Raw genomic sequence first — 22,402 nt, 5'->3', positions numbered from 1 at the left:
TAGCTGCTGATGTATTTCAGTATGTCTGTTTGATTACTATACACTGCCATCTGGTAGGTTCTTTGATTTTATTCTCTCTTTGTATTTAATTTATTTATTATTGTTTCTATTTAAAGATAATTTGAAAAAAATATTTTTCATTTTCCCTTAATATTTAAATCTGAATCTCTGGCCTCGAGTTACTATAAATACAGAATTGTTTTCACAGAATTTCTCATTTGCATGTAGTTGTAGTTAGAACAATTTATTCTCATCATTTCTTCCACAGCTTAAGATTTCTGCTTGAGGCTTGATAATTGCAGAACAATAGCACCATAGTTTAGTGAAGAAATGTCTCCAGATATGGCCAATTCACTTCTCTTAGATGTGGATAATATCTTGAGTGTTAATGAGAAAAATTCCTTATTTTAATATCTCTCAGGGTTTGTGCTTTTTTATATTAAACAAAGACTTTTCTGAATCTCAAAACTATAAGATAATGGGATAAATTCTCCAATTAAAGTTCATTCATACTCCTTGGGAGGGTGTAATAACAAAACATGATTTCTGAGAAACATGTAATACACTGGGGAGTAGATGATAAACTTCAAACATTTTCTACAGTGAATCATAATTCAAATCTAGAGATATTCTAACAGTAATAATTTTCATTTAATAGCACAAGTATTACTCACGGACAGGTAAGGTCTGAAAGATCTCAATTTTGCTATATTCTCCTTGCCCTTTTCCATTTACAGCAGCTACTTTTATCTCATATGTTGTATTTGGTTCCAAATTGCTCAGAACAACCATTGCTAAAGGAAAGAAAAAAATAAAAGGGAATAAAAATTGAGGAAGTAATAAATTTAAAAAAGGAAAGTAAGGCAATTTCATAATTTGCTTTCTTCACTCACAAACTAACAACTCTCATATTCTGACAGTACATTGGTTTCAAACTTAGCTTTTTTGTTGTGTGCTAGCAGTCCCTTTTTTCATCTGCATAGAACCATTGTTGTGACTGAGCAAGTTACACTTCTGAAGGAATAGTGAAGTCAGTGTTAGAGAAGCAATAAGCAACAGTTAAGGACCTTGATTGGGATTGATATTTTATGTTCAGATTGCGAGCACAGTGTATTGGGTTTGCACACCCAGGTTTTGGTAGTGAGGGTGCTACAGAGGTGGCTTCTGTGAGAAGGTGCCAGAAGCTTCTCCCATGTCTGACAGAGCCAATCCCAGCTTGCTCCAGGATGGACCCACTGCTGGCCAAGTCTGAACCCATCAGTGACATTAGCCCTCTGTGATAACATATTTAAGAAGGAAAAAAGTTATTGTGCAGATGTATTTGTGGCAAGAGAAGAGCAGGATGAGGATATGTGGAAGGAACCCAAGATACCCAAGTCAGTGCAGAAGGAGGGGCAGGAGGTGCTTCAGGAGCCAGAGCTGAGATTCCCCTGCAGCCTGTAGTGCAGCCCATGGAGATGCAGCTGTGCCCCTGCAGCCCGTGGGAGACCATGGGGATGCAGAGATCCACCTACAACCCATGGAAGAGGCGCACACCAGAGCAGATGGATGCTGAGAAAAGGCTTTGGCCCTGTGGGAAGCCCATGCTGGAACAGGCTCCTGGCAGGGACATGAAGACCTATTCCAGGAGCCCATGCTGGAGCAGGTTTCCTGGTAGGACTTGTGACACTGTGTGGGAACTGTGCTGAAGCAGCTTGTGCCTGAAGGACTGACCCTGGGGAAGAGTGACCCATGCTGGAGAAGCTAATGGAGAACTGTTGCCCATGGGATGGACTCACATCAGTGCAGTTCATGGAGAACTGTCTCCCATGGGAGGGATCCTGAGCTGGAGCAGGGAAGGACTCCATGCCCTGAGCAGCAGCAGGAACAATGTGTGATGAACTGGCCATTATTCCCATTCCCCAACTCTCTGTGGGAGAGGAGGTAAAGCTGGGAAGGAAGGAGAAGTGGTAGGAAGATGTTTTTAAGATTTCTGTTACTTCTCATTATCCTGCTCTGATTTTGTCTGATAATATATTCAATAATTTCTCCAAGCTGAGTCTGTTTTGCCCATGATGATAATTGATGCATGACCTCTCCCTGTCCTTATCTCAACTCATGAGCTTTTTGTTACATGTTCTCTCCCCTGTCCAGTTGCACAGGTGAGTGATAGAGTGGCTGTGGAGGTCAAGTGGTATCCAGCCAGGGTCAACCCATCACACATAGGAGACATGAAACTGGTAAAAAAATTATGGAATTTTCCATCCTCCTCACTGGCAACTGGCATATAATGCGTGTTCCAGCCACCTTCATACAGTTCATAACTTGCCATTTTTCCTTCATGGACAGCAGTATCAACTGTCCTCGATCTACACTCCAAAATGCAGCTACATGCACATTCATGGTGACTTTCTGGTGCTGTGGTCTACCAGCTCAACAGTGTGTTCAAGACCTAAAATGACAGGTGCCTATGATGATCAAAGGAAGAGATCTGAGTTATCTACTGAGGACCTGAAAGAGAATTAGACAGGTTTGTACGTATTTCAGAGAAGATGCATGGAAATACACAAATTAAATGTAATAATAATAAAAAAATTATAAAAACAAACAAACAAAAACAAAAAAGACTTGGGAAGCAAAGGGGTGGGAATTTAGGACATGATTTCAGAAATCAAGAATGAATTTCTGACAGTGATCATTTGCACAACCTAGCTCTATGATTCTACCTCAAGATGCCATCTGAAGCAGAAAGCAGGTAAAATTTGCCAAAAAGCACTAAGAATGCAACAGCAAACCTAGAAGTAAAATCCAGGAAAATAATGTTAGACTCTGGCAACCTTTATGGGAATACATTATAAATAGTATCATAATACTGTATTTACTAAAAGCAATATTGACTCTGCACTTGGAAATGTTGATCCATGCAGAGCTCTTGGAGCATTACCCTGCCTTTAGAAGAAAGATTCCTTTTATTGTCTCTCCAGCAATTGCCTGCTTGCTTACTGCTGGCTCTGTGATGAGCTCTCCATCTGTCAGATTCATACTGGGGAATGGATGGAAATTAGATGGGCTTGACTAGGAGCACAACAGATTTGTCTTGCCTGGCAAAGCAGGGGCTGTAATGTCTTATAAGTGGATGTAGTAATGTAATACCTTAAAAAAGAGCCAGTAGTATCTCTCACAGTCCCTAGGGAGCCTAATTTTTTCATTAGAAAGGAGTACTTTTTTAGATGCTTTAGGCCTGCTTTTCAAGTTATATATTCCATGAAAGCATAATTATTTCTGTCCACACTCTTTGTAATTCTTTTCAGTCCAGATTTATTAGAATTTCTATTTCTTTAGTTTCTACAGCAGTTCGACAGAGTTTCCATTAAATGTGAAGCTAAAGGGATTTAATGAATTTGGAAAAGCAGTAACTTCTACATTTCACACTCTATTATGGACATTTTGCATGAATTTGCCATTGAAACATAACTGTTTTCTTGTAAATAAAGCAGTAGAATTGTATATCTTCCAGCACGTTTTAGCTTTATCATTCCATGAGGTTTTAAAATATTGAACTCTAAAGTATAATCATCTTAGGAAAAAATAATGTATCATCATGAGGGTAAGAATAGAATTTGGAGACGTAACATTAAGTTCTGTTAAGACGAAATTTAAAACTTAACTAAGCAGCAACAGTATTTGACTTGCCTTTCAGCCATGATTACTTTCCAAGGATGAATAATTTCACTGAAAATAAACCTTAGGGCATACCAAATATTAGTGCTATTGTAAATGTTTTTAAAATTTAAACAACATAAAAGCACGACTATGAGTCCACATTTAAGAAAATGCAAATGTGCTAACTACATGAAACCTAAGGATCTGATTTTCTAAACACTCCTGGGACCTACAGAAATGAATAAAGCTACTTATATATGCAGTATTTAAAGAATCAGTGTATACTTCAGAATCCCCTGCACAGCACTATGAATCTAGATACAATGACTTTTGCAATTGTATTTGTGGAATTAACTCAGCCATATCTGTTAGCATAATATGTCCTCAAAAACTGGACCTACTTGGTGTAATATGCATATATTATATATGTAGGAAAAATTATAACTATGGTCTTCTGAAAAACAAAGAAAAGAACCAGTCTGGATGAGAATACTTTAAATACTCCAGTTGTCAAAGAATACTTGGAGTAACTAAGTAAGACTAAGAAGTTGTCTCCCAGAGAGTAACAAAAGTGCAGGACTGAAGAGTAATCTAAGAGAACAGAAAATTTCACTGCTTGGTAGGAGTTTCACATGTTTTAGAATATGTTGAGATTGGAAGAAAATATTTCATAAACTAGTTAATTTTTTTGTCAGTGTGTGTATCTAAGTATAAAATCAGCTTATTCATCTTTCCATATACAAATAAATTTTTCTGACAGGAAAATAACCCTGGCCACAATGGATATTTTGATTTCAGCTTGCAGTGATCACTGAAGTAATAGCTGAAAAATTTAAAATAATAATCTGAAAGTAATACAGTACTTTCACTTTCAGCATATAAATGTGAAAAAAACAGTCCACTGTTTACTATATGTGTGCATTATGCCATTGGCATATTTGTTGATGGATATCAAGTTCCAGATACACTGAAAGTGAAATCCCTTTCTTTCAGAGTATCATTTGAAAGTTTCCATTTTCTTCTAGTTGTAGATAGACGAATCAGTAGATATTGTCTTTCTAATCACAGTATCTGCAAGCTTCAGCTGAAGAATTCAATTTCGTAGGTTGATTTTACTGGGATTATTCACGCAGTGACTGGTTAAATTGAGGAGTAGATTTGGGAGGAATACTCCAAAGAGTGAAAAGCAGAACATTCACTTGTGAACTCTGCAAATTAAATAAATTATCTCATTTAAGTTAGTTAATTAATAAATTAACATGATGCACAACAGCTCATAGCTTAGTGTTATCCATTTATAAGTGACACTTTCAGTCTCAAGGTACCCTTGGAGGACATAATGACACAAGAAGTTACCACGTATATTGGTTTTGGTTTAGTATAATATATTAAGACTTTAATTCAAAATTATAACAATTTTTTGACAAGGTATACCATGGATATTGTTGTTTGGTTGTTTTTTTTTTTAATTTTGTCAACCAGAATTTAAAAAGAAACACAGCAACAGAAAATAATTAAACCTTACTGAATAAAAAATTCAGTTTAACCTATTATGTGACCATAATCCTGAAGTTTAAGCAATATTAAATATAAAGTCCTTCTTTTTATTATTCAGATTCTTGTAATTCGCAAGCAAATCTAACACAGTATAAAAAAACCACAGTACACAACCCCCCCCAGAAATAAATAAGATAGAAAAAAAAAAAAAACAACAGAACTTCATATTATTTAAAATACAGTGTGCAAGCATTTCAGCCAGAAAAGTTCCTTTTATTGTCACAGAATTTTAGCTGCTGTCAAAATGAACCATGGGAAAGCAAGATCTAACATAAGATTTGCTGTGAAATAAATTGTACTATAAATCCAAGTCAGTAAAACCAAAACCAGATTCCCCAGCTGCTTCTCTGGTAGGTTGTTTATGTTACTTTATTACAGTAGAATGAGAGGGAAAAGGTCTGGCATATTAAATTGTCTTTTCACTGAAGTGATTCCCTCAGAAACCTTCTAAGTATGTGATATATTACATAAACCACCACCAAGGAAAAGAAGGTTAGGGGAATTAACAGTACGGTTCCTCTACATTAATCCCAAAGTGGACCTTATATGAGGTTAATTAACAGAAATATCACATTGTCACATTGCTCTGATTGGAGAAGTATCTGCTGCATAGGACAATGTTATTCCAGTTCCAAATTCAATCCCTTGAGAATGTTAGATATAACTGAAGCAGGATATAAATTTACTTTGAAACAAAGTAGCTGAGACATATCATTGCTGAAATAACATCTTCACTCCTATATATCTGAGATTGCAGCGGCAGAGTGAAATTTCTGTCAGAGAAGCATTACAAATTTGAGGATGGTTTGGGTATTTTTTCTTACTTCTTTCCCTTTAATCTGAATCTACATTACTACAGAGGATGAATGCAACCTGAATACTGTGCATGTTAATAAGTGGAGTGTTTTGATTTAACAGCACTTTGCTGCACCTATTATTCATTATTTTACTACTCTCAAGGAAAAACTGAGTCCCCTGGAAATACCTGATTCTCTTTCAGAGAAAAAAAATGAATAGTATTTTTATGAAGCTTAAACAGTTTTCTCTTTGTGATGATGACTCGTGTTCTTTTAAGGGCAGGAAAAAAAGTCATGGGAAGAAAACAGTGAGAAATTTAAGGTAGTAAAGTATTAAGGTTCTGTACAAATGTCTGAGACTCTTGTAGATGTTACAGAATATAAGGAACTTTGCCCAAAATCTGTCTGCCTGGGATGAGCAACAACTGTTTTGTTTATTCTGTGTGTTTGCACAGTAGGAGGAAGAGTATAAAATCTCTTTTTTCTAGCTGAGCCTCTCAGTTAGCTCACAGAAATATTGACAGAATGAAGTAAGAAATTGCCATGGGGGAGAAATACAGGGGAAAAAAACAAACAAAAAAAAGATTTTGCTACACAATAGACAAAATGTTAATTCATATGCAGAAGCAGCCTGGCTGTCTCAGTTCCATCTGTCTGCCTTGCCCAAATAACAATTAATTTCATAAATACTGATTCAATCATCTGTCTATAAATGTCAGAATTCAGCTAACACAAATAAATGAACTTTAATAATGAAAATATTTAAAGCTGCACATTCTATGAAAAACATGATGATAGCAGATCCTACTGTAAGTGAAATCATTGGCATAAACTGGAGACTATCAAGCTTTAAGTAATTCCCTAAAATACCAGAAACAAATGTAACCATTTTAATAATCAGATAAAATGGTTCTGTTCCAGGAATTTTCATCATTCTTTGCACTAAAATGTATAATTGTTATAATATTTTGTAATAAAAGTTTTAGTGGTTTATTTAACTGTGAATATAAATAATAATCCATGAATAAAGACATACAGTGTAGTAGATCAGGTATAATCAATATAATCTAATTTTCACTAACATGACTAATTTCTTTAAAAAATACTTTTCAGTAGCTGACATTAAAAATGCATTTGTCAAAAATGGCTTTAATATTTTTATTAATATTAATATATAACACATTAAAACACAATTACATGTTAAGCTCCTTTCTTCCATGTATTTAATTTTTAATTTTATTGGGCTGCATTTTGAGATGTCACTATACAAACTGAACCAAAAGTAGCATCCCCATTCAGGGATTTTCTTTGATACCTATTTATATCGAAATAAATCTAATAAGAAAAGATTCAGGACAATTATAGTTACAAAATGCACAGTACTATAAATTAATGAAAATAAAGCAAGCAGGAGTTTACACTAATGTGGATACAAAAATGCTGCTAGCAAGGATTTTCTTGCTATTTTCTAAGTCCGTGAGAGACTTTTCTCTCTCACAGAAGAGGTAGCAGAGTTCTGTAAACAACCAAACACCTGCAGCCTTGAGAAGCCTCGTTTATACTATAGCAGAAAAATATTTTGATAATGGATGTTTTAGGATTTTAGCCAATCACCCCCAATGAGTGGCTGATCCTTTTTCCAATTAGACTATGAAGAAAAAGTCTATAAAAGAGTTTGTAAAATAATTAAATAAATCAATCTTGCTGCACAATTCCTGCCTGCTGGATCTTCTCTCCTCCTCCCTACGGCTGCGGGACATGGTAATATACCTCAGGGCATTTTTTTATACACTAAAGTGCCTAGAAGAGAGCATATTTGTGGATTGACAACATAGTTTATAATATATTGGATCAGCATGAATCCAGAAGATGAGTTTTGTCATTTAACAAACTTCAGGTGTAATAATGAATGTATTTTCTTTAGAAGGTCATTTATTTTAAAAAACACCCTTCGTTCAACTTGTATTTAATCTGAATAATGGCAGAACACAGAGAAAAAAAAAAAAAAAAGAAGTCCTGAGGAAAACATTCCTGGAACAAAAGCAATCTATTGAGATAGACCATTGTATCAGTAAACTTTTCACCAATAAACTTTCCACAACTTTATTCAGAACAGAAACACAACTGCATGAACTGCATATAAAATAAATAATCTATGTAGTGTTTTTTTAAAAAAAAGCATGTTTATTTTTAGGCTATAGGTTTACAAAAAATATTTGTACTCCCAATGATAGACTAGAGCATATTATCTTGATATCTTCTTCACACTTTTCTGTTATACTAATTTGACAATAAAATAGAGTATTTTGTGAACAAATCCTACCACTTGTACTGATTCGCGTCCTATCAGCAATCCTGCGCAACCAGGATCTAGCTTTGATAGATTTTGTTTCCCATCACCATTACAATGGAATTTATATTTCAAACACACACTCTCTTTACTATCCCTTTCTCCGAGTTTTTAGTTAAATATTTCCTTGACATTTATGATGACCAAGCCAGCTGCTTATTAACAAATCTTTGAAAATGCAGTCAACTTCCATAAAAGGCACTTGTAGATATTAAAGGAAAGGTAAATGGAAGTCAAAGCATAGGAAAGGGATAAGAGAGAAGGAAATGGAAGAGGAAAAGGAGAGGAGAAAAAAAGAAAGAATGGATAATTAAAAACTTTTTAAGTACCACTAAATTTAAAGTTCAGGAGAGAGAGTCCTTGAAACAACCGATATTCCCTGTAAGAAGATCTTGTTAAACTAAACAAAGGCATCCTGAAAGAACCAATTCTTTACAGAGTTGAATAGGTAAAAATGGAAATAAATACTCAGCTTCAAAATCACAAAATTCAAATACATTTCAAAAACAAACTCTCTTTGAATTACCTAACATTTAAAGTGTCAGGTCTCCTCCCAGTACTCATTAGCCCTTCATTTTATTTATTCAGTAAGTGTTTTAGAACAAGCTTTTAAGAAATACTTTTATAATTTTGTGTGTATATGTGTGCGCATAGCATTTTCAGTGTTTTGAAGTGTTGCAACTTATTGGATAATAACATTCAGCGATGGCTAACAGTTTCCTATTGTAACATTTAGAAGAATTATTTAGTCAATAAAAATTCTGGATCTCATGGAGACTGGTGAAATTTGGCACAGTCCTTAGAAGAAATGACCACAGTATTTTTTTTTTTTTTTTGGCATGTTCAGACCAGGTATTAGGTATACACTGGGAGAGATGTGAAGCACTGAAACAGGTTAGACCAAGACAAGAGGGTGAGTAATCTCCATCCTTGAGACTGAGTTAGACAAAACCACACCTGACCTGATCAAGGACTGGCAATAGTATTGATTAAAGCAGGAGGTTGGACCAGATAAATACCAGATATTCCTTCCAACCAAATTTTCTGATTCTATAAATTAAAGGGGAATACTATCTTGGTTCTTGGAACTCCATTTTGCCCTCTGCTATAAAACTATTGAACAATTCTTAATGCAAAGACTTTGCTTGGAGAAGCAGCCAGACACTTGAAATGGACTACAGTAAAAAGTTTAATGAAACAATAAATGAATACAGTGAAATCAATGGGGATTTGGACTTCTACCAGATATTCCCCCCATAATGTGAAAAGAAAGTATTGTTCAAAATGCTTTCTAACATATAACTGATGTTCTCAGCAGGGTTCATTGTTAAATATTTACGTCACTATAATTGCTGCAATTTTAGTAGTACAAATTACACTGCTAGCTAAAAAATCTGAGTAAGTTAAACCTTTCCATTAATCAAATATACTTTCTGTAGACATTAGTTTTAAAACTGTCCTGTAAGAAAAAATTCTAGGCCATTGAATACACTGGAACTTCCACTGGCAATATGAACACAGAAAGACAGCAGAATTAAGACTTCTGAGTAAGTAATAGTTTACTGAGTGAACACAGAATACAAAAAATGTAGTAAAGGAGTAACTTTTAATCTCAATGCAGAAGGCCAATCAATGCCCTTATTAAGATAATTTATACTGTGTCATTTATCCTATTGTTTTTTTCTCTTTTTGAACACTGCTTCAAGCCTAAAATTAGTGGTTACTGGAAGACAACCCAGGAAATAAAACAAGAATACTTATTAGGAGACTACAAAGAACACGCTCATTGTTAGCCTGTAGGCAATGCTACTATGTATTCCCTGTTTCATACCAAAGTTTGGAGTCTAACCTGGATTACTGAAGAAGGGAGTGTACTTCGAGGGGGCAGGCTGGAGTTAGTTATGAATATATACCTTCCCTTCTTCTAGTCTTGCTGCAGCTATATCACTTTGTCTCATTCCTCAATTGTATAAACCAAACTGTATCCTATCCCAGTCTATTTCATATATGGCAGAAACTAGAACCTCTCACTCTCCCTTGCAGGGCAGAAAGCACGTCAGTTTTTCCTGCCCATTTTTTTTGCTGTTCCTACAATGGAGTTCCTTTTTTTGACTTCCATTCTATTTGAAATTTGGAACACAAAGTTGGAGCTGAAAATGGTCGCCTACATTCAAAACTCTACCCATGAATTCTTTGTTACTGAGCAAAAGGTGAGGTAGGCTTCACCTGAATTCACAGCAGACAACAGCTGTATCTTCTAAGCATGAGGCCCACACTAGTTCCCATGGTGCACCTGGAATACATTCTGTTGAATGCGTACAAATAGTTCATGGTGTAGTAAATCCACATAGTTTGCCATCTGAAGATCCTGCTTTTAATATATCAGGGGGAAAATCAGGTCTAAATTAACAATTTATTCTAAACTAGTTAGTGATTATTGGGCCAAATACATTCTTTTTTATCACAAAAAAAAAAAAACCAAAAAAAAACCCACCAAAAAAATCACAGTATCATTTTAGTTGGAAAAACCTCTGAGACTGAGTCCAAGCTCTGACTGATTACAACTTTGCCAGCTGCCACATCCAGTTGTTTCTTGAAAAACTCCAGGGATGATGACTCCACCACCACTCCCTGGGCAGTCCATTACAATGTTTAACAACACTTTCAATAAAAAAAATTCTTCCTGATGTTCAGCCTGAACTTCCCCTGCTGCAGTTTAAGACTGTGTCTCCTTGTCCTGTCACTAATTGCCTGGGAGAAGAGACCAACCCCCACCTGGCACCAACCTCTTTCAGGGAGTTGCAGAGAGGGATAAATTCATCCCTAAGCCTCCTTTTCTCCAGATCAAACACCCCCAGCTCCCTCAGCTGCTCCTCATTAGACTTGTGTTCCAGATCCTTCCCCAGCTCTGTTCCCTTCTCTGGACACACTCCAGCCCCTCAATGTCCTTCTTGCAGTGAGGGGCCCAAAACTGGACACAGGACTCGAAGCAAGGACTTGACTCACCAGTGCCCACCCACCCACAATCGCTGCCCTGGTCCTGCTGCCACACTAATGCTCATACAGGCCACATAGCCTTGGCCTTCTTGGCCACCTGGGCACAGCTGTCTCACGTTCAGCCACTGCTGACCAGCACCCCCAGGTCCTTTTCCTCTCAGCAGCTTTCCAGCCACTGCCCCAGCCTGTAGCATGGCAGGGGGTTGTTGTGGCCAAAATGCCTTCAAAGTCTAAGAAAATAATGACTTAACAACTGTGCCTTCTTCCTATTGTCAGCAAAGTTCTGCAGAGCTACAATTTCTTTCTCCTATGAGGCTTTACAACATATTTAAGATGTTTTGTGTAACAAAATGCAATTCACTAGTTTTCTTATGGTGTTACAAAACTGCACTGTGTTATTAAATACAAATTAGATGTGACCTTTCTTAACCAGATGGACCTAAACTGCCCATTACTACAAATACATCAGTACTCTTACAGTAAAACAAAACAGATGTTGAGAATTCAGAAATTCTTAATGGTAAGCCAAAGGAATACCTGAGAACACACAGGAATGAATGTGTTAAAGACTATGCCCAGAGACGCAGAGAATTTTTCATAGGTAAATTCACATGTTGGCAAGACTTGTCTCTCAATTAAGACAGCTATTTAAAATTCCAACGTTTTCAATTTCACTCTAATTCTGCTTTCTAACAGTAATAAACAGAATATATAAAATCTGTATGACTTTTCTCACGTAAGTTGCTGCAGCCTCGGAGCTGCCTCTGAAACAGGAGTTCTGTCTTTCACTCATCTAAGCCATGCAATTTTCAACTCTGGAGCATGCTAAGTGTGAGGAAAAGAAAGTCTACTTGCTCTGTTACCCAATTCAGGAGATGGCAGAAACCACCACTTCAAATAAGAACGAAGCAGCTCCTGATTTGTGCTATCTCCACAGAGGCCATTTTCACAATCCCGGATGTGTCTTTCCTAATGTTCCCTACTGTGCAAATGGAAAGACCTCAAGGCTGACATGAATCATGATTTCCAGAACTGTTCTTTTGCTTCTCACATGCAAAGATAGTTTTCCTTCATAACTATTTCTTCCTCATTCCTATCCTACTCCTGTATACTATAATATATTTCTTACCAATGAAGAAAGAAATGGGGAGACAGAAAAAGGGTCATAAAAAAGGAGATTAATTTAAAGATATTCTGAAATGTAATACAGATCAGGCCATGCTATTGTTCTGTTGCTCATTCTTGTATGTGGCTGAAGGAAAGCTCTATTCATAACTATGTCATTCAATGACCTTGAAAATACTTAAAGAATAGTCTGTCATCTGGAGCACTTTTCTGTTTTGTATTACAAAGTGCAGCAGAAGTTTATACACACATAAATATTCCATAAATGTACTTTATCTTTTTCTAAGTAGACAAGCAAGGTACAATAAATGTGGATGAATACGATACACACTTGAAAGGCAGAATTTGCAGCTGCACCATGTGTCTTATTTATCAGTTATTCATACCCAATACTGCACTGCATCACTCTTTGCTTAACAAGATTTACCTTTACAAGCCACGTCAGCAAGACCTTTACATCAGATCAGCTGTTCACCGTAAATTTATTTGAGAGTGTGCGGTTATGAAAAGCCTTAAAGGTCTAAATAGGGAATAGACCAGAATTATCACAGTAGCACCAGGAGAAACACATTTGGAAAGACTGATTCTCCATTTAATTTCTTATTAAAATATTTACTACATACTTCTTGCAATCAAAGTATCTTCCATTTGTTCCTACAGAATTTCAAGTCTGTGTCTTGAGAAGACCATAAATCACATTCTGCAATGAGCTTTGACTGGCTGACTAAATGCAATTACAAACACAGAATTACAAGGGAAAAAAGGTAAGCTCAGATAGTGGTTATATGTGCATAACAGTTGCTTTAGTTATGAACTCATGCTGTGCAGTAAATTGTCTGGATTCTCTTCACTTCTCATGACATTTTATTCACCTTTAAATGTGAAAAGTACATCTCATTCTCCTGATGTTTCAGGTCTGTATGAAAACCTGAAATATTTTAACATAGTTTTTTCCCTTTACATTTCTCACTTTCCAGCCTCTCTAATCCGTCCATGTAATTTAGTTTAAGACATTTATTTACAGTTCAGCCTTTTCAACCACAAGAGACTTTCACAGCAAAGATTTGGATGGAGATCAGAATTTACACAGAGTCAGAATTAAAGGCTGAATAACTTTCTTATGTGACGCTATACACACAAAATAAATTGGATAAAAAGTGGTCTTTGTCCTAACGTTTAATTGTAGCCTATAGTGGTTATAAAATTGCATCCATTCCTTCACTATTTTTTTACTGACAACTTGTCATAGAAAATTTTATTGGCAAATTGCATCATGACATTTTATCCCAAGATCTTAGATTTTTTAAAAATTAAACACTTTTTATTTATATTATTTGTATCAGGTCTTACAACACTATAGCTTAATTATATATGTGTGTGTGAATATATATATACATATATATATATACAATCCCTGCATTCTTGTAATTTCAAAGCTGGTTTTAAGTTGAGAAAACTATTTTTGAATCAAGCTAAATACTCAGTTTCTTCTGAAAGAAAATGAGTCTAGGCTTAGCAATAGTATTGTCAGTATACTAAGTGATAAGAGGAACGATCCACAGATTTTTTTACAATATTACCAATTACTGCCTACCGAAAATGGACAATTTCTTGAATGAAACCACTAATTTTAGTCAATTTGACAATGTGACAATAAATATCACATAATAAAAAGTTGGATATAAAGCAACAACCTATTTTTGGGGTCTAGTTTTATAGGAATTTTTCATCCATTTTTAAGCTTTCCTTAAACTGCCAAAAATTCTGATAATTGAAGAACCAGATTCTAAACCTCAATTCACGACACAGAATTGTTTTCTGAATGGCTTATGCCATCATTTAAGAGACACAAAAACCTCTGAGACTTCAGGTACTTCTAAATTTGTGGAGTACATACATAGTATTCCAGAAAGGCATAACCACTCCTCAGGAATAGTAACTGTTATCACTGAATTGAAGGTGATCACAATTCATGTCTTAGAGAGTCATATCTGACAGATCTGCCAAGGAATTAAACGTCCCAAGATGCATTTTCCCTCTGGGAGAGGCTCATGAATGCATTTTTCCTTCTGCTTCTGCAGCTTGCAGTAGAAATAAATGAATTCTGCCTTGAATATTTTCAATTCTTAAAGCAATTTTGAGCCCTGACTTAGCCTACCAAACGATTTGCAAGTTATTTCTGTTTGATTTACAAATTATACAGATATATTCTGTATATCAGTAAACTCATTAAGAAAATTAATGAATTATATGGGATTCGTATCTCTCAGGAATCTATTTGAAAGTCTTCCTGGTTTAATGGTGAAGTATTGTTACACTGGGAAACTGTTTTAGTAATCAGTGGGGTACATACTTTCATGCTTCAGTATAAAAGAAGCAGTAAATACAAAACCTACAACCTAAGAGGTAATTAATGAGAATTCTAACTAATCTATCTATTAGATTTCCTCTAAATTTCAATAATAAGAGACAGTAATTGCTTTGTTTTTTTCTTATAGTAAGAAAGAATATCTTTTTCCATAATGGCGTTTCTGAAATCTCAAGGGAAATCTATGCAGAAATTCTTCCCTGTGAGGGTGGCGAGTCGCTGGCACAAATTTGCTACAGAATCTGTGGACGCCCCATCCTTGGAAGTGTTCAAGGACAGGCTGGATGGATTTCTGAGCAATCTGGTCTAGTGGAAGGTGTCCCTGCCCATGGCAGGGGTTTGGAATGAGAATGAACTTTAAGGTCCCTTCCAACCCAAACAAGTTCATAATTCTATGATTCAATAAAATTTTGAAGTCTTCTGAAAGAATGTCTGTTCATATGATGTCAATCAAAATGTCTTGCTTGAGGACAGAAAATGAAGTTTAGTAGTTTTACCCAAAAACTGAACTGCACAGACAACAACAACAACAAAACCCACAAAAACCCCAACCCCCTGCTCCAAAAAAATAGAAAACAAACCAAAATGCACCCCACCATTTCAAGGGTTGGAATGTTATTTATATATATATATATATATATAAAATAAAAAGAGAAAATGGAATGACCTTATTTTAAATGTACTGGTTTATATTTTGTTTTTACTACAAACTTTTATAGTAAGAGTTGCCTACATCATATATACCTTCTCATCTGTGTAGCCAATTCAAAACTAAATAGCACAACACAGAGGTAGAAAACTTAGTTTTGATTACCTCATCAACACTGGCATGTACATAACTTCCTCTAACTTTAATTCAATTTTGTGTAGTAAAAGGAGCAGCAGTACCAGGCAGAACACACAGCACAGCAGTTTAAGAACATAACTTGGGTAACAGAAAACCCTTTATCTTCTATAATGTGACTTAAAACACAGCTAAAAGCATGTGAATAAAATAGTAGAGACAGGACGTGGTTTAAAAAAAATCCCTTATTTCACAAAAAACCTGCTAAATATGGAATTTCCATCCATAGAGACATTTAGAACTCAGGACAAAGCCCTAGCAAAACTTTGAATTTGGCCCTGCTGCAACCCGGGGGAGTTGGAGCTGATAATGACAAGGTTCCTTTTGGAACCTTTAGGAATTTAGGAAGCTAAATTTTTCTAGAATTTCATGAAGTACATGAAACTCAGCATACTTAGATGAAAAAGGAAATAAACAGAACCTGCTGAGATTTGAATGTGAAATTAGAAAGAATTACTTATTTCAGATTTGAGCTATAAGTTGTTAAAATACAGAGAGAAAAAAGCTAAAGTTATATCGAAAGCAAATACTTACATTAGTGCTTGAAACTGGGTAACTCCTTATTCGCTGAAACTGAAATATTACATTTATTGTTCTTCAATTTGTATAATTAAGATGCTGTAAAAGCTCAGAATTTTTCCTTATGCTTTTTTTATTTTTCAGAAAAGTAATATAATTCAACTTGTTGTCCACCTGACAAGGGTTTTGGGTTTTTTTTCTTTTAGAAAGAAGAAAGATTTGAACGTTTCTTAGAGAGAAACATTTTTCATCCTTTCATTTTGCATTATAATGGAAAATTGTGACAAATTTTGTATTTCACTTCTTCTTGCACATAGTCTGTTTATGCTATCACAAGACTTTAAAATTATTGTCTCCTTTAATAAAATATTCAGTAAAGGAATATAAACATATGTAGAAAAATTATCTTTGGTATATTTTTGATATCACTGCATGAAATATATTTACAAGTAACACTTTTATTATTGAATAATATTCTACTTGGCACATTATTTGTAAAACTTCTGTTTTCTGCCATTCTAAAAATAATCTCTAATATCAAAAAGAGAAAACATTCTTGATCATTGAAATTCAAAACACGTAAATAGATTCAAAAAAGCATCTTGTATAACACATTGGTTTTCTATACCTTTTTTTTCTACCCTACATTTTGGAAATGTATGTACAACTTTAGATTATATAATTTGTCTTGTAGAAATTATTTTATGTTAGTATCCTACAAGAGCTAAATTATAATTCCAGGGATAATTTCACTAAAAGAGATGAAACTCAACAGAATTATCTCCTGAAAAAACGCCAAGACCTAGAGATACCAATAAAGTCCAGAGACTTTGAGTTTGTGGGGTTTTCAGATTGGTTGATTTCGTTTGGGGGTTTTTCTGTTGTTGTTTGGGTTTTTGTTTTTCAGAAAAATAAACGACAGGAGACTCTTCTGGGTTCTAGGATCCAGTCATTTCATGCTACACACTGTTACTGCGATAAGAAATTCTAAATTATCTAGGCATTAATACATTAGCGCCTTCCCTAGTGACTCAGGAAACCTAGAACATTTCTCAAATGTCTCTCAACTCAATAAATGAGAAGACTTGCTTTAAGAAATCTTCCAAATGTATTGAGGTTTTATATAAAATATCAAGAATTGAATTTTTAGAATTAAAAATGCATTAATTTATAAATGTTTGCCTAAAAAATCACAAAACCCAACAGTTAAAATAGGAAAAAAAATTGATCTAAAATCTGAGAATTTTCAAACTCAAGTAGTTTAGAGGAAGCAAAGGTGGTGTGTATGTGTGTGTGTGTGTGTACTGGCTACATAAATCCCCAAATGTGTATCTCTCTTCTCTAAGATTAGAGTGCCAGCCATCCATATATCCCATAGGTGAATTTCCACAGTAATCTGAATATGGGACTGTGTTCATTGTATTCCTCATGTTGTTCTATCACCAACAAATTGAATAGCACTAGAAATGCAGAGACTGATTTTTCTTGGTATTTCCCTCACATAAATATTTAATGCTCTGAAAAAACAAGATCCAATGACATGTATCTGTCTACCTGTAAACTGAAGAACAAAGGAAATGAAGTGTTTTGGATTCCTGTTGAAGACATTCAAATGTTTTCAGAGAGCACACATTTTTCAGGTTTCAAGCACACTTCCACAGTGGTATAGATTTGTGTAAAAGCTAATTCTTTACAAATGCATTATTTGCTGCCTGTAAACCAGAATTACTAAGCCTATAATGCTATTAAGATAAAACAAAACCTTGATGGCTTCTCTATTAGAGTTATACCAGTGGTGTTTTCTGAAGGATTGAATGTGAAGAACTGAATTTCAGAGACTCTGTCTTTTTTCTTCCTTGAAAAAGTCAATATTGCTTGAAAGGGAAAAAAACCAAAACCAGGCTTTTTCTTATGAAATGTTTGTTGATGACACAGAAGCAGATCAGTTAATGTCCTTTCTTTAAAAATATAATTGCACAGAGGATTGTGGTAAGGTAATTCTTCCAGCATAGGTGTCTTACACCTTGTCACTGGTTTTTTTGTGCCTACAGAAGAAAGCCTGGCAAATACTTTTCACCCGCAGTTATCCACTTGCCGATGGTGGATGGGCACCTTCCCACACTCAGGGATTTACCAGCTGTCTGGGCGAAAGGATGCAAACTCTCCTTGGAGAATTAATCTTGCCAATATTATCGGCATTTCTGTTACTTCAAGATTAGTGGGTTTCTTTTCACTTTTGACAGAATCATAAATGTCTGGGCCCTGAGGGGACTGTTCCCTGCACACCCACCTCCCCTTGGGACTGGTCCACAGAGAACCCCACTGTGAAGTTGGATTTGCCAGTAGCCTGCAACAAAACTTTCATATTCAGAGGAGCACCTAACAAGTGCAGAAAAATCTTGCTGCCATTTCCTCCCTGATCTCTTGGTGAACTACGAGAGTGTTGATTATGATTTTAAATCCCTTAATAAACTGAAATTGGTGTATCAGAATGATTGCTTCACTTTCTGTGCTCTCCTTCAATAGCTGCAATCAGCACAGACTTTCCAACGAAATCTCCTTCATTATAAAAGACAAAGGGGAGAGAATAGGGAAACAGATATTCCTGGTTACAGCTCCAAGACTAGAATTTTCTCCTTACCTGAAAACAGCTCAAACTAGTAAAGTTTGAGACAAAAGTCACCTTTAGACCATTATTTGAAGAAAATGTCAAATGAAGAGGATTGCAGACTGGATTTGCATGGAATCCACTTCATACTGCTTAATTGTCCTCATTAAACTTATTTGTATTTACGGGATGATTGATTACAGAAGAATACCTAACAACTTTGATAAGCATCTATTGTGGTTTTCATATAAATAAAACAATTATAATCTTACTTGTAAAAGGTTTTATACATAGGTATTGGATCATAACCAGACGAAAATTAATGACTTGCTAGCATTAGGATTCTCAGCAAGTTTTTGAAACACTTATTAATCATTTATTAATGCTTTATTTATAAACTTGCTTCTGTAGCCACATTTCTGTGATGTTTCTTTCATGTAAAAAGGCATTTTTCATTAATTTTATCAGTTTATGGCTGTTCTTTGTTACTGTGTGAAGACAACAATGCTATTCCTTTAGGTCACAGTAGAGAGAGAGCAGAATACTCAGTTTATCTCTGAAAATCTCTGTATTGGAATTCTAAGAGTCTTCCAGGAACAACTTTCTTCTGCACGTAGTTGTTCTATCTCTCCCTTGAAAGATGTTTTTGGAATTTGCACATTTTGTACATTGTGGGAAGAAAGGTCTGCAGTTTTACCACTCCTGAGTTGAATCAGACGGATAAATAACTGCCCTGTAAAATTTCAGAATATTTTATCACTTACTGCTGGGAAAAAAATCATGACCCATGCATTATGTATGCACCACCACTTGAGATGCGCAAGCAGTTATCAGTCCCCGTGTAAACAGCATTTATATCTGAATCTTAGCCATAAACTGTCCCTAAAATGTGAACAGATGGAAAAAGTGGTTTTGTTTCCATTAAGGAACATTGACTGAGTGTGGAAATTATGATGATCCAACTACAAATCGTAACACAGGAAACTGACTGCATTCTAAACAGCCTCCTCACTTAGCTGAGATGATGTTGAGGCATGGTAGGAAAGTGGTTCTTTGTTACTAAAGCACAATCAGAAACTGTCTCAAAAATATTTATTTGTTATTATAATTTAATAGACTTTAAAATATCCTAAAGTGTCACAAAAAGCTGAAAGAAAAAAAAAAGCCTTCACACTAATAAAAGCTTCTTTAAAAAATCCTTCAGGCAGTGAAAATAGGGATTTTGGAGAGGATATCTCAAGGTTATCTTAACATGACACTGTAAGTAAGATAAAATATAAATGGAGAGAAGTTTAAACATGTTTTAGAAGAAAATGCTAAAACCTTCTGAATGTTCAGGAAACATGCAAAGGCTGAATATTCCAGAAAGATTCCAATCACATTTAGCAGTATTTCCTTTATAAAAAAACAACACTAATTTTGTTTTTTGACATCTCCACTTGCAAAAGCATTTTCTGTTCTGCATTGTTATGTCTGTGTTTCAGTAACATGTTCGGGTTTTCTGGTTTGAGCCTATAGTACTTCACAAACAGAACAAGTTTTCAACTTAGAATAGAATACCTGAAAGGACTTATGAAAAATGCTTTTTATCATAAAGGTCACTTTTGATTTCCCTTCAATAGCTTCAATAAGATTTACGAAAACAAGATGTCTTCTGTTTAGTAAATATTTGACAATCTGAAGTAGTTTTTGATTTCTAAAATAGTTCAGAGAGAAATTCAGAGAAATATAGGATATACAGTCTCAATGTTTCTGTACAGGGGTATATCAGTAAAGATTTCAGAAAACATCATGAATTAATTATGAATGTAGTATTAATTTTTAATATTGCCCACTGTCCTTTCAATATTTATGTATTTACTACATGACTCTCTGTAGACCACGATGGCTTTTTAGGTTGTTTTCATATTTACTAGTTTTTGTCATCACTTGGAGTAATTTTTGATAATATATGCTATTGAAAGGTATCTTTAATATGTCCAAAATCATAAATGTGACCTATTTTGTTTTCTTAACAAAACCTTTCAACATACAGTTAGGAGACAATGAAATGAAGAGGAAAACGCATGTTTTCAAGATGCTACACTCCCTGAAATCTTCCATGTGAAAAAGGAGAGTAAACTGTACAAAGGAGGATGTGGGAAAATAATATGACAGTATGCAGGAAGTAATACAGCTTTCTGCCAAAGAAATATTTAATATTAGTAGGAATAGCAGCAGAGATCCTAAATACTCACAATCTGCTTCATGGTGGTAACATCTGCATAAGGAGTGCAGGTATCTGTATTCGTCACTCTACACCAATTTTAGAATAGATTACCATAGAATTCAAACAAGTCTTGGACCAAAATGATTCCAAGATAAATTCACGTTATACAGAAATCTCCAAAATGAGCAACAACTTAAAAACACTCAATGCTGAAAGAATGTTTCAAAAGGAAAGTGTGAATTTTTGAAGAAGGAAGCTCCAGTCAACTTTAGTAACAAGGGTCTGTCAAATTACACATCTTTCCTACTGTAATCAATTAACATTTTAATAAAATTCACATCAACAGAAATAATAGGAAAGAAAGTTTTATGGGGAGTAAGGTGAATATGTCGTTTTGCGAAGTTAACACTGAGGACTTTTTTTTGTTCTGGCTTTACAATGAAACTAAGCGTCTGTGAGATTGACTGATTGTACTCACTGGGTTTTTACTCATTTGAGTACCTTGCACCCTACTACACAGGCTGGTCATTTCAGGTTCTACTATTTGATATAGTTCATATCAGAAAAAATTATTGCAAATTCATTGAAGGAAGTAGTATGAGAATAAAAGTCTCAGACCTGATCTGCAACATTGCATGAAAAGAAAGGAAGAAGTACACCAATAGCCATTAATGTGCCTGCCCTGCAAATAGAGGAAACTCAATGTCTTCTTTAGAACTTCTAGTATTGAAAGAAATTCAACCTATATTGGAATAAAATGAATGTTACTATGATTTGCATTATTACATTTATACACACAGTTACTGTGTTTGGCTAAGAAAAACAAAAGATGAAGAATTATAAACCTGTTTTTTGAATACATGTTAACTACATGTTCACCATATGTTTCTCTGAAATAATTCTGTAATTTTGAACATGTTCAGTTTAGTGCAGAATTTTTATATGAATATAGGATGTGAGATGGAAAGAGATAACACACTTTAGATTTGCTATATTTTTGTCTCCCGTCACTGCTGATAGCTGCAAAACCATTCACCTCCTGAAGTATTAATCGGAAGACTGTTGGGGCTGCTTTAATTTGCACTAAGAATACCAAAATGTAAATTTGGATACAAGGGTTAACATTACTCTGTATAAACTCCCCAACTCATCAGGGCGTAAAGAACTCTTGCCTGTTTGGGGAGGCTTATGTTCTTTTCTGCCAAGAGACACGCAAGTAAGTACCCTCTTAGAGGGCATTTAATGCTTGTTGAACAAACATCACAGATATGCTTTTGAAACAGGTATCATGAGTATTAACAGGTATGTAGAAAATTTACTAAGTAGCTCAAAATCAGTAATTAATGCCCAGGATTAAATATTACACAACAGCTTACTTAAAATTAT

At 35.0% G+C, this 22,402-nt stretch overlaps 1 protein-coding gene across 2 annotated transcripts in view; it reads right to left on the bottom strand.

Annotated features, from left to right (window-relative positions):
• Nucleotides 1–22,402, bottom strand: part of NCAM2 (neural cell adhesion molecule 2) — a 281,727-nt gene that overhangs the window by 48,648 nt on the left and 210,677 nt on the right. For both annotated transcript variants that reach the window (XM_042022335.1, XM_042022337.1), the window contains exon 13: nt 675–794. In XM_042022335.1, the coding sequence (XP_041878269.1) occupies nt 675–794 (120 nt within the window). The remainder of the gene's footprint in view (nt 1–674; nt 795–22,402) is intronic.

The sequence above is a fragment of the Corvus kubaryi genome, unplaced genomic scaffold, assembly GCF_017639235.1.
Source record: "Corvus kubaryi isolate FWS band 111438036 unplaced genomic scaffold, C.kubaryi_AGA036_p1.0 37199, whole genome shotgun sequence".
Taxonomy (NCBI): domain Eukaryota; kingdom Metazoa; phylum Chordata; class Aves; order Passeriformes; family Corvidae; genus Corvus; species Corvus kubaryi.
The sequence above is the reverse complement of the archived record's forward strand: the minus strand, read 5'-3'. Positions and strand labels throughout refer to the sequence as shown.